The 12,504-nt window shown below is 36.5% G+C and overlaps 1 protein-coding gene and 1 long non-coding RNA gene across 4 annotated transcripts in view; both read right to left on the bottom strand.

The window, feature by feature from the left end:
- The window catches only part of LOC136427485 (SURP and G-patch domain-containing protein 1-like), a 96,934-nt gene that overhangs the window by 42,233 nt on the left and 42,197 nt on the right, over positions 1–12,504 (bottom strand). For 2 of the 3 annotated variants that reach the window (XM_066416365.1, XM_066416366.1), the window contains exon 5: positions 6,580–6,703. In XM_066416365.1, coding sequence (XP_066272462.1) covers positions 6,580–6,703 — 124 coding nt within the window. The remainder of the gene's footprint in view (positions 1–6,579; positions 6,704–12,504) is intronic. The other variant, XM_066416367.1, reaches the window with a different exon arrangement.
- Positions 8,559–10,291, bottom strand: LOC136427490 (uncharacterized). The gene is made up of 2 exons (XR_010754438.1): positions 9,368–10,291; positions 8,559–8,884 (listed from the first exon to the last, which is right to left on the bottom strand). It is a non-coding gene; the product is annotated as an uncharacterized lncRNA (long non-coding RNA).

Raw genomic sequence — 12,504 nt, 5'->3', positions numbered from 1 at the left:
CCGAGAGGTCCCTGGTTCGAAACCACTGAAATGTCACAATGTTGCGCCATCCAGGAAAAGGTACTTTACACGACTTTGATCACTTCACTCAGATGAAAATGAGTATCTAGCTTCGGTTAGGGACGTCCATCGGATAGGACGTTAAATGGAGGTCCCGTTCTTGAGGAGAGACACACCTCAAGCAAGTTTTTAAGAACCCACCACACTTATTGAAAACAGTAGGGGTCCTTCCCAGTGTGAGTGGTTCAAAACCTACAGTCTTATGCCCGCTCATGGGGCAATTGTCATATTGAGGTCCCCTGAGTTAGCACAGAATATCAGCTGCTGCAGACCCTTGTAATGTACTCCCGCCAACTGTAAGCTCCTCTCAATTCAGCCCCTGGCTGCCAAGAGAGAGTAGTTGGTCAACCCAATTGATAATAACGTCCGTAGGATACAATCCTCCGTGAAGTAATTATGGTCTTTGCGGTGTGGCTAAAGGTGTTTGATACCCTCTTTAACAAGGCAGCCAAATCCATCAAAAGGATCTTGATTTAGTGCAAAGACACAGACCCAGACAAAGTGTCTAATCTTAGCAAAGAAAGCTATATAATTGTAGCATTTGCTAATAAATGAGACATTAATTTGCATGATTTATATCTGGTAATGTTCAACTTTACTTGACTTCCAAATACTGCAAGAATAAAATTCCCTTCATTCACCATTAAGGAATTAGAGTCTTTTCTCATCAGTTATGCAAATTAGGTCTTCATTTACATTCAGTGATATCTATGAAAATTCCCCTCCATGTCAGAGGAGTTACAGTAATCTGTTGTTTTAGGAGTTACACAAAAAAAACATTAAAGTAACAAAAAAAGTTAAGCAAATTACTGAATGATACAAAACCAAAATAAGATTTACTGTAAATAAAGTTATACAGAACTAACAAATAAATGAAAGAATGGTGAATGACCGTGAAACCTATAGGCATAGTATAATGTAGAACATAACAGAATGAAATGAGGATTGAAATCAGGATTGAATAACTGGTACCTCTTTCATGACCCACAAACCCAGAACCACAAACTACAAAATGTAGTTGGCTTTTCTAGCCATTTCTTTTCTTATATAAGTGGCTCCTCATTTACTTTTAATAACTATAAGGGTCAGTGAGGCCTGTAGACAGTGAGGTTAAAGGTCACAATTGTGATAAATCATAAATCAATAGTAATCACTTCCAACCGTTTGGTACTGCCGTGACCAACGAAGATCACAAAGGTCACTGAAAATTCATTAAACTTCTGTCCAACTTCTTTAAATTTGTATTCGAATCATTATTTGGAGAATAAATGTGAACTAGAGTACATAATAATTTTTATACTTCAGGTTTGCTATGTTAGTTTAGCGATTATTTTTATATTTAGCGGTCTTTTTATAAATATGAATCACTGATTTTCATGCTACTGGTCCTTTGGAAGGGACGTTAAGTTAGAGGTCCCATTTTTGTGAAATGCCTCTGAGTGGCATATCAAAGAAGCTACTACAGAGCAATTGTACAACACAAAGTGTGACGTCTAAAAAATTAGTCCCTTGTGTAGCATTGTAGTTTTTTGATACTACATTAAATTTTGTAACACCCCAATGCAGTTCCTTGGTTATGTGCTACAAAAACAAACAAATAAACAAACAAAGACCTGCTGCTGAATCAGTATGGGTTTGTTTGCAGGCAAAAATGAAGAATGAATCCCGGCAATTTGGCAAACAACAACTACATACATGTATTGTAGACCATGTGGTATAAGAGGCAACAGGGAAATAACCCAGCACAATTTCCGATTCTCTGTCTCCAAAGTTCAGACATGATTAACACAAGGCGTCATTCATGAATACTAAAATGCTGCAGGTCTGGCATGGCGGAATCAATTTTTCACTTCTGACAAGTTTCAGTAATTCTTGAAACTAATTGGAAAAAATACTCATCAACGCAGCTGAAGTCGCCATTACAAATAAAACGTCCATATGAATTTCTACTGACTAAAAAACAAACTTAATACATCTTAATATGCAAGAAGACCCAATTGAAAATGGGAGGCTTCTGAGCTGCCTGCCTTCAACTGAATACTTAAGGGTCATAAAATCACCACGTTCCCTTCTCTTTAGATTTGACTTGTATTGAAATGATTAATTCTATTTTTTCATATCTTCACAAAAGATTTTGTTTCTTTTAAGATGGTAAACATTTTATGGAACCAATAAACATGATACAAATGTTAACAAAAAGAGTCATCTCCCCCTACATAATGGAACGGTTGAAATTCCATAATATTATGAATTAATAACTTTCTGTAACTTGTATTTTTGTTGTTGATTTGAGATTCATTTTTCACCAATTGTGGCACTTTTATGGCATTATGGCGCCATAACCGATATGGAATGGAGGCTTCTGATTGGTCAACGTCATCTGCCTATACGATAATCGATAATGTAATTATACCTATTTTTACCATGCATCCCAAAGGAATGACAAATCTTTTCATAAAACCTACTATATTATAACAACAAAAGGTAACATGCCACAACAAATCAATGATCTCATTCACAAGTTGCTATTGATTAATAACACTGGTTGGATACTATAATTGCCTATTATTCTCCTTGAAACACAGGTAACCTGCTATCACATTTTCAGTCGTTGGCTTCATTAAACCTTGGCAAGACAAAGACAAAGGCCATTAATCTTTTATTTCTATTCTTGATGCCCTGATGGCTAATGAAGTCAGCAATGCTGCATCAGTCTCTGTCTAACACCAGACGTACAGAGCATTAATTTTATTTAGCAGCCAATAGAAGTTTTCCTCACTTTGTGGAAGGTGCACTCTCCTGATACTGTAAACTCATTTATTTTTGCAGGGATTGGATTTCGGCTTGTTCTCATTGACAATTGTGCCAAAGTCACCAATCTTTAGAACAAGATAAAAGCAAAATTATGGGCATCATCATTAATTTCCCTTTTTCATAATCCCACAGCACTTGTTATGTTTTACGAACAATGCACCACAACATTAGTATCTATTAGGTTGATGGCTTGGAAGGAATCAAAGCCACAGGTGGGATTATACCCCCTAAAAAGCAGCTGTCACCTGAGAGATGTCACTGTAGTATCCAATATTTGATTATATTACTGCTGGGGTCCCTGACACAGGGGTGGGCAGCAGTTGGCTAGAGGACATGACAAATTCAAAAGGCAGCCAAAAACGTAACAATGCAGTTCAGAGAATGGTTGGTTGGCTGATGAAGGCAGCTACCCAAGCCCTCTGACAGATCAAGTTTGATTGTTCCTGTTCTTGTATGCTTAAGTTTGTTAAGACCTGATGTCAAGTTTTCACCAGATGTTGAAAAAAATAAAAGAAATTGTTTTCCCTCTGGAAATGGTCAACATGACAATAAAGTGAAAATGGGTTGAATTGTAGCCTTCATTGTACTTATGAAGCCAACAGTTTCCAGTAAGGAGTGTGTACCAGTACCAAATACTTTTCAACGATTTAAAAATACTGTGACTTCAGTACCTTTTATTACCTTCGTCGAGAATGTTTTGCTTTGCACAGCGTTATGTGTGTGTGTACTGTGTGTGTGTGTGTGTGTGTGTGTGTGTGTGTGTGTGTGTGTGTGTGTGTGTGTGTGTGTGTGTCTTTTACCACGATAACTCGAGAATGCCTGGATTCATATTTCGTAGGTGGGTAGGTCTTGGTAATACCTCAAAATGATTAGATTTTGTGCCCACTAACAACTTTCTATGGTACTGCAGCGTAACTTCTGGTTTTGATATCTCTTGTTCAGGACATGCTATGGTCATGATTTTTGAGTGCTAGATAGCTCTTGGGAGGGAGAGTAAGTTGTGTGGATTTTGGCCCCCTTTTTGCAGATTCTGAAGCAAATTTTGTTTCAAACTTTGAAAAAGATTAACCAAAGACGGGGTTGACGGATTGTCATGATTTCTGGTATGTAGATAGATCAAGTAATGATTTACATAACCACATATAATCATAACCTAATTATGAAAATCAGTAGCTTCTTTGCATAGTCAATGAGGAAAGTTTATAAACCTACTACATTTTGTTAAAGGACTCTTAAACATGTGACATATATGTAACCTATTGGCATAACTAATGACAAAAAAAAATAAAAAATAAATTACAGAGGGGTAAATTATGGGGATTTGATTCTTGCAGCATTTGGAAGTTAAGTAAATGTGGACCTTTAAAGACAAATCATGCAAATGAGGGCTTCGTTTACATAATTCATAAGGAAATGCTACTACTTTCTTTGCCAAGAAATGTGGCAAAGGTATGAGGACGTGGAGTTTAAAAAGAGTCAAAATTATAATCATTATTATTATTAATAGTAGTTTCACTTCAACAACTTAACTCCAGGCTACCTCACCAGTGTTCCTTCTACAAGAACAATCAAGGCTACAGTACAAAACATTCCCATTTTGGTACTTTCTCCTCATGTTGACCATTTTCAGAGGGAAAGAGTTGTTCCCCTTTTTTTTTCAAAATTTTTTGACCATTTTCAGAGGGAAAGAGCTGTTCCCCTTTTTTTTTCAAAATTTTTTTAACTAACAAGTGCACTGATGTTATCGATAACATTTACTTGCTGCATGTGTCCTCGGGTGCTACAGGCAGACATGCTTATACCAATTGCAACATTTTTAAAGGCACCCAGAGCATTCTATGAGGCTTGAAACTTGAATAAAAAAACTCAAATTTCTAGTCATTCCTACACATAGTAAGTGTCAATAACACTATATCATTACACATCGACATTAAAGGAGCAAAGATACGATGTCGTTGTGTAGTGAGAACTGATGGAAATCCAAGCCCTAATAGACTGATCCTGACTGTCCATCACAATTAGCGGTTCGACCAATGAGAGAGTGACTGCATGCCTGTCAAATATTTGCATTTTTATGTTTTAATTTTGCATTTCTACGTTTTGATGGAGATGGGCGGGGCTGTGGTATCGGTCTTTTTACACTAGGCACGTGAAACTAAAAGATCACCATGTAGCTTATTTTTGTGCCGCTTTTGAGCACTTTTGATAAGAAATCTGCCCGCAGATATGGTAATCAGTGGCATTAAATGTCAATTTCATAAAGATTACAGCAACTAGAATATTTCCAGTTTTCAAGCCTCATAAAATGCTCTGGGTGCCTTTAAAGAGAGCTCAGATTAAGCTTATCATTCAAATACATGTAGGTGCAATTTCTCCCACCCAATTCCTACTTTATTTGTGGCCAAAAGCAAGACCCATAGCCTCCATAGAATATTCTAGAATGCATGTCGAAAATTCCAATACCAGATTCGGTGACTCTTCGGTGATACATGTACACGAATGCCTGTTGAATATACATTCAGTCTGGCCTTTCCAAGATACAATGTAACATACTCCAGAAGTAGACCTATTTTCAGTGGATGTAATGTTTGATGGACTCAAAGTACCTTTTATGCTACGAAATTGACAATATGATGCAGACTGCCTTCCTCAGAAATTAAACTTCAAAGAAGACAAATGGTTCCGAGGACAATTCATCACAAAGATATAAGAACATAATGCAGGCAGTGTCCCGCCTAAAGGCGGTCATGTATTATGTATGAGGAGTGAAGCGATAGTAGATTGAATTGGACAAGATACCCATAAATTACCTTCACAACAGCGATGCAGTCGAGGGAAAGCACAGAAGTTTTCTCATCCTTAAGACCTGCTCTAAATGCCAGAGATTCTGACTCAATCTTCAAATATCAAAGCTACAGACACAAAAATATAATGCTCTTTGGCTGCAGCTCAAATGTCTCAGTTGAGAAAGAAATGTCATAAACTATATCTTGAATCTTGAGTCAGCTTGAATCTTATCTCTGGAGAATTAGCATAGAAATTGCCCGACACTTGGACTGATTTGGTGCCAGGCAATGTAATCAACAGAGCCTGCAGGAGAGTTAAATCATTTATCTTGGCAAGTCTTAGTGCTTATTGGGAGTTTTTCACTCATCGGCCCTTATCACACAAGACAGTCCTTGCTTTTTGCAATACAGAGGGGTTTCTTTAACCTTCAGGGTCTTGCAGTCTTGAATAGATATCTGCAGGTAAGGTGGTGCATATGAACAGCAGAACTAGTGGGAAAACTAGCATAGCATACAGATAGCGTAGTATTTGATACCATTTAATACAAAACTCATATGAAATTGTATACATGTATGCACATGTGGGAACTGGGCATTAGTCATAATGATTCAGCTAATTACATAAACAACATTGTTCCACAGAAAAATATTCTTTCCAATGCCCTTCTTACTACGAATAAGACACAGCACCAAGATCCTGAACAGAAACGAAGTTGAAGAGCAATGTAGGAGTTTTCACCTTAAGTCAAGATCCACTGTCTTATTTTCTAAAAAATTTAAATATGTTTTCCAGTTGGCCAACATCTCAGACCCAATACTTTTCAATGGGACTCACCACAAATGAATTGAATAGGATCAGATCAGCATCTCTAACATATAACAGAGGATAAATACAGCCACAATCAAGTGGCTCACTCACCAAAAGGCAGGGTTGTCCTTGTTCTTCTGAATGGCCACTTCCTCCACCTGCTTCCCCCCCTCGGCCACGAAGGCTGCCAGCTTCTCCACCACCTCCCGGGTCTGCAGATCCTCTGGTGGAGAGACTTAAAGCACGCTATCAGAACACCGCGACTAACCGCAAAGCTAGGGAGAGAAAACAGGGGCCAAAAAACCGGGCAGAGATAGATCATAAGGAATGTTTTGTTCCAGTGGAAGGGGTTGAACTTTCAGAGAGAAAATTTGGGTGCACTTTTTAGGCATGACTGAAAAGGAGAAGGGAAAGCCTGTTGGATTCAAAAACCTCTTGTTTAGTTCACAGCACAACATGTACATTTGTACGTTTAGGAGGATAAGTTTCAAGGTAGAATAAGTCAGGGACATATCGGACATAGATTTGAGGTTAGTAACTGTAAAACACACATAAAAAAGATGGTCAACAAAGGACAGATTTGACAAAACTCTGCGCTCAAAGATTGTGAAAAAGAGACAGGAAAGTACAATATCAATCCAATACAGTACTACAATCATTAATATCATAACTTTGACATAAATACATTTACACCATAATTATTACATCTTATAGGAAAATAAAACCAGAAGAATGATACACACAAGTTGTGACAGTCAAATGTGAACTTGGATAATTCAGCAGAAATCATGCTTTCTTTCTCATGACAGGAATATGCTAATGACAATTGAAATGATATATTGTAACAGTTTTACATACTGTTCTCTGAGCCTGAATCCTTCAGACAAGTTCTTAACTTGAAGTAACTTTATTGTCCACCATGAATCAATAAAAAAAATTTGACATCATGATGTTTCCTTCAAAATCAAATCCTGCATACCAACTATTCACATTTCACTCACTATCAATCCTGGAGCAGATACTGCACATAAATCTGGCTACTATATAGAAAGTAGAAATATCAATTCATTTTTTCCTGTCCCTCTCCAGATCTAACAAACAATATTTCATAAGTATTAGACCCTATACTGCCCCTTAGCTTACAGCTGAGCCACCTCTCAACTGCTTACACTACAAAAAATGCCATTCTCGTTTTTTCTTGTTTTTTCTTTGTTGAAGAAAAATTATCTTCCAGAAAGAAAATTATTCTGTGTGCAAGAATAAGAACGAATAAGGAAATGTCAGTGAGGACGTAAGGAATATAAACTTTTTCTTAGAATAGTTTTCTCTGACCAAGTTGTTTTTTCTCACACATATGTGACTAAAACCTCGAAATAAATTTTCTTGTTCTTATGATTCTTCTTTGGCACAGAATTTTTATCTAAGATATATAAATTTCAGAGGAAAATATTCTAAGAAAATGTTTATATTTGTTACGTCCTCACTGACATTTCCTTATTTCTTCTGTCCTCAAGAATAAATTTCTTACACCTAGAATGAGTTTCTTGCACTAAGAGTGAGGTTCTTGAAATAGGAATACCTTTCTGTCCTCAAGAATGAATTTCTTACATCTAGAATGAGTTTCTTCCACTGAGAGCGAGGTTCTTGAAATAGGAATACCTTTCTGTCCTCAAGAATGAATTTCTTACATCTAGAATGAGTTTCTTCCACTAAGAGCGAGGTTCTTGAAATAGGAATACCTTTCTGTCCTCAAGAATGAATTTCTTACATCTAGAATGAGTTTCTTCCACTAAGAGCGAGGTTCTTGAAATAGGAATACCTTTCTGACCTCAAGAATGAATTTCTTACACCTAGAATGAGTTTCTTCCACTAAGAGCGAGGTTCTTGAAATAGGAATACCTTTCTGACCTCAAGAATGAATTTCTTACACCTAGAATGAGTTTCCTCCACTGAGAGTGAGGTTCTTGTAATAGGAATACCTTTCTGTCCTCAAGAATGAATTCCTTAAACCTAGAAACAGTTTCTTGAATCAAGATGGAGGTCTTGAATCAAGAATACCATTTAATAAATCAATGATAATATAATTTCAATATGTTCCAATCATATTTATTATCATTGATCTAATTGTTTAATACACAGTTTTGGATTTTTCTTTCTAATGCCCATTCTTAACCAAGGATTGCAAAGATCAACCAGTTTGCAATACAATTGTTTCCATAAATATTAATGTTTCACATTTGATGCTGTGATAAAAGCACATTTTCTCTGTGCTCATACAGATAACTAATTGTCCTTCTAAAACTGTCAGTTCTGCAGTGTTGTAGCTGTCCTTGTTATAATCAATGACTTGTAATTGTTGAAAGATTTTCCAAACTTGAGACGGGGGCATCTTCTTTGGTCCATCAGGTTTCTAAGTCTAGAAAAACACACAAAAAAGATGACGATGACTGTCATTTTCCTACATCGCCCCCCTCCCCCTTATACATGCATGGGGATGGGGGCTTGTGCAATTGCTTGAAAATGTTATACTTATACTTTTTTAGTACCTTGTAGGTATTACTGCACTTAACGTACATGTTCTGCAATTACTGGTTGGCTGTATCATGCAACCACAAACACAACAAAGGTTTCTAAGCCTAGAAAAACACACAAAGAGTGTAGTGACTGTCATTTTCCTATATCGCCCCCCTCCCCCATATACATGCATGGGGGAGGGGGGGCTTGTGCATTTGCTTGAAAATGATATACTTCAACTTTTTTAGTACCTTTTAGGTATAACTGCACTAAACGTACATGCTCTGCAATTACTGGTTGGCTGTATCATGCAACCACAAACACAAAACTAAGAGTATCTACTTGGGAAATAAGTTATTTTCATGCAAGACAGGCTATAACATACCTGGAGCATATCTGTTGATGGCGTTGTCCTGAGGAAGCATTTTGGAACTTAAAACAAGTCATCTACGCTGTGTAGTGAGTCCCACATGATACCAAAAAGTGTCCTCACGAAACTAGCCACATGTTTCCCTATTATTGTAAGATCTAAACCGCACATCAGGCAAATACAGCTGGAGCCCAAACTCAACGGTCCACATTCAAACTCTCTTTACAGCAAAGGATGATGGGAGTATTAAATTAGCATAATTTACTTTCTCATTACAAGAAAAACAATAATTATCTTCTTGAGCTTTACAATGTTAAGAAAAGAAAGGAAATCATGCAAATTCGAACTTTCATTTTTAGATAACACAGAAAAGCAGGAAACATCTTTCTTTAACTTTGTGGAAAAGGAATTCGAACAGAAAAACACTTGGGAATTACTTGTTTTACAGTTTCTTGATTTTCTCATTTTTCTTAACTGTATTTGGTCAAGAAAATCCTTACATCTTCTTAGACATACTAAGAATAGCAAGAATCATATTCCTCAGACTTCCTAAATCGAGAAAACAAGAAATGTCAAGAATGTTTTCCTAGTGAAATGAAAGTCTAAAGAAAAATTCATGTATGGCAAGAATAAAAATCTTAAGAGTAGATTCTGTAAAATACTCCATTTCACCAAACAAGAAGCAAATATTGTGTGAAGAATAAGGAAGAAAGATTGACTAGAATTTCTAGAATTTTCTTGCTGATAAAAAATCAGACTAGAAATCCTCTCTTCACCTAAGAAAAACAAGAATAAAACTCTTAATGTAAGATTTAACGTACAAAGGTTTTGCGTAAGATTTCTTGATTTTCTTGAAATTCTTTATGGAAGAAAATCTTTCTCTCAATAAGAAAAAATAAGAAAACAAGAAAAATAAGAAACAGCATTTTTGGTAGTGTACTACATTATAGATATTTACTGCATCGTTTTTATACTGAACCCATGGATCGCCTTTATATTGTATAGTGTCTTATTGTTGTATTGAATATCCTTGTAATGTTGAATGTCCTTGTAGTGGTTCCAAATACCAGCTTGTGCTGCCTGGCACTCCACTATGTATTGTAAAGTCTTGTTGCAATTCTAATAAAGTCAAAGTCAACTATATTTTGAAAGTTCTAACTTTAGACTAAGGTATTTTTAAAAATCTAGATCTGAATGTAACCTCCTAAAACTTTAAGGCCATTGTTGTAACATCATAGGTATATTCCCTTGTAATGTATACAACATTGCCAGGAATTGCCTAGTATACGTACAAATTAAATCTACTTTCTTCAGGACTTTCCAGTATCAAATTAGAGGGAGCCCAGAAGGTTCATCCAAATTAATACTTCTCACCAACCTAATACAGCTGACCTAAACTTACTGTGAAATAGCCTGCTCTCTACAATCAATCCACGACGAGGAATAGACTATCATGATAACAATCAATTTACCAATCGACACATACTTTTTTTGTAGACCTGTGATTGAAACTTCCTACCATAATATCTCAATTCCCTAAAGTAGCTTCGTTCCTCATAACAAATGCATGACAGCCAACAATGGGAAACATTATCATACATTTCCAACATTGTTGGGGAGTATTTTATTGTCTCTTGTATCCATAATGCCAATATAATGAAGACATAGCTAAATGGGAAGAGGCGGAAATAATTCAGAGTCATGAGAAGTTTTAGTGTAACTGATTAGATTCTGAAGTAACAATCAATGCAGGAAATTGGCTGATGCAGTATTCTCCCATCTAAAATAGTGCTGCATTACGTACTCGGCAAAAACATTGTACCATCTTTTCTTAAGAAAAGAACGCAGTTTTTAAACTTTTACAAATTTATAAGGTACCACAAGTCATTGCCAAAATCAGGAGGTAACTACCCGCTGGACAAAGGGGAAGAGGAACCCAGTGGAACATAGGCACATGCATGTAGCATAGAACAGGGCCAAATTTATCAAATGAATTTGTACACAAGAAGATATACAGAATGTATTTCATCTATGTATCATACCTTACAGTCAAAACTGGCTGATCACCTTCCCAAGCCGACTTGGTCACACATAATGACTGCTGTTACCCGGTCCCAATTTTGACTCAAGAAACAAAGATGGCGCTGGGTCAATTGTCGGTTCATTGAGACAGGCTTTTAGCTATATAGCTTTGTATCCATCTTTTGGACACCCTATAAATTAGCTAAAAGCCTACATGTATAGCATGGGTGGGAATTGTTTTTAAGGGTTATTATTTTCTTCATTAAACCAGGCTAAATGTACACACATCTGTTGTCAGAAGTGACTTGAGTAAAGGCCATTATTTGGACAAAAGAATTTGACTATAATTTTAAGTTACTAATATCTACATATATCTTTATCCCAAGGCTATTAGCGAAATAACACAAACTGCATGAAAATATTTTGCAATCATACCAGTTTCCTGAGACAATCTCGTGACAGAAGACGGTCGGAAAATCACAAAGTTTAAAGCTCTTTCCTATAAAAATCATCAAAAAAATAGAGCAAGGTGGTGCTAAAGTTCTGGGAAGGATGCTATACTAATACACGTTTTCATGTACAACATTTTCTTTTATGAATCAATAATTGTACCTCCACTGGGCGGCTGAACTTGAGCAAATTTGTAACTTGCGGTAGACGATTTACAAGTTTGATGTTTCTGGTGGGGAAAAAAAAGCAAATTCAAGCAAGGACACTGTTAAGAAGCCCTTAATTTTTACTGGAGAAAAGAGAACAAACACCATGAATTTGAATCCATTTGGTTCAAAATGTGTTTAAGATCGGTGGGAAAGTGGTCACCATGCATAGTTTCAGTTTCTTTTTCATTTTCAGCCAAGCAGATTTGTCGGCAACTTGCCCCGAATCGCATATATTTGATTTATTAGTAGCTTGGGACGCGTACGGTGCAATCAAATTCTTTATCAGATTTGCACGCAAGCAAGTCTTTCCAGTGTCAACCTCCGTTTTAACATCTGCCATCCAAAATGGAGCTACCATAAAATCCATTACCTGTGTGAATAAATCTATCACCTGTGAACTTGCACAACCTGCCCCAGCATTGAAGGATGATAATGGCTGTTTTCAAAGCAGTAAAGGAGAGATTTGAACGT

Source organism: Branchiostoma lanceolatum, chromosome 2 (genome assembly GCF_035083965.1).
Source record: "Branchiostoma lanceolatum isolate klBraLanc5 chromosome 2, klBraLanc5.hap2, whole genome shotgun sequence".
NCBI classification, from domain to species: Eukaryota; Metazoa; Chordata; class Leptocardii; order Amphioxiformes; family Branchiostomatidae; genus Branchiostoma; species Branchiostoma lanceolatum.
Note: the sequence above shows the minus strand (reverse complement) of the source record. Positions and strands in the feature narration are given on the sequence as shown.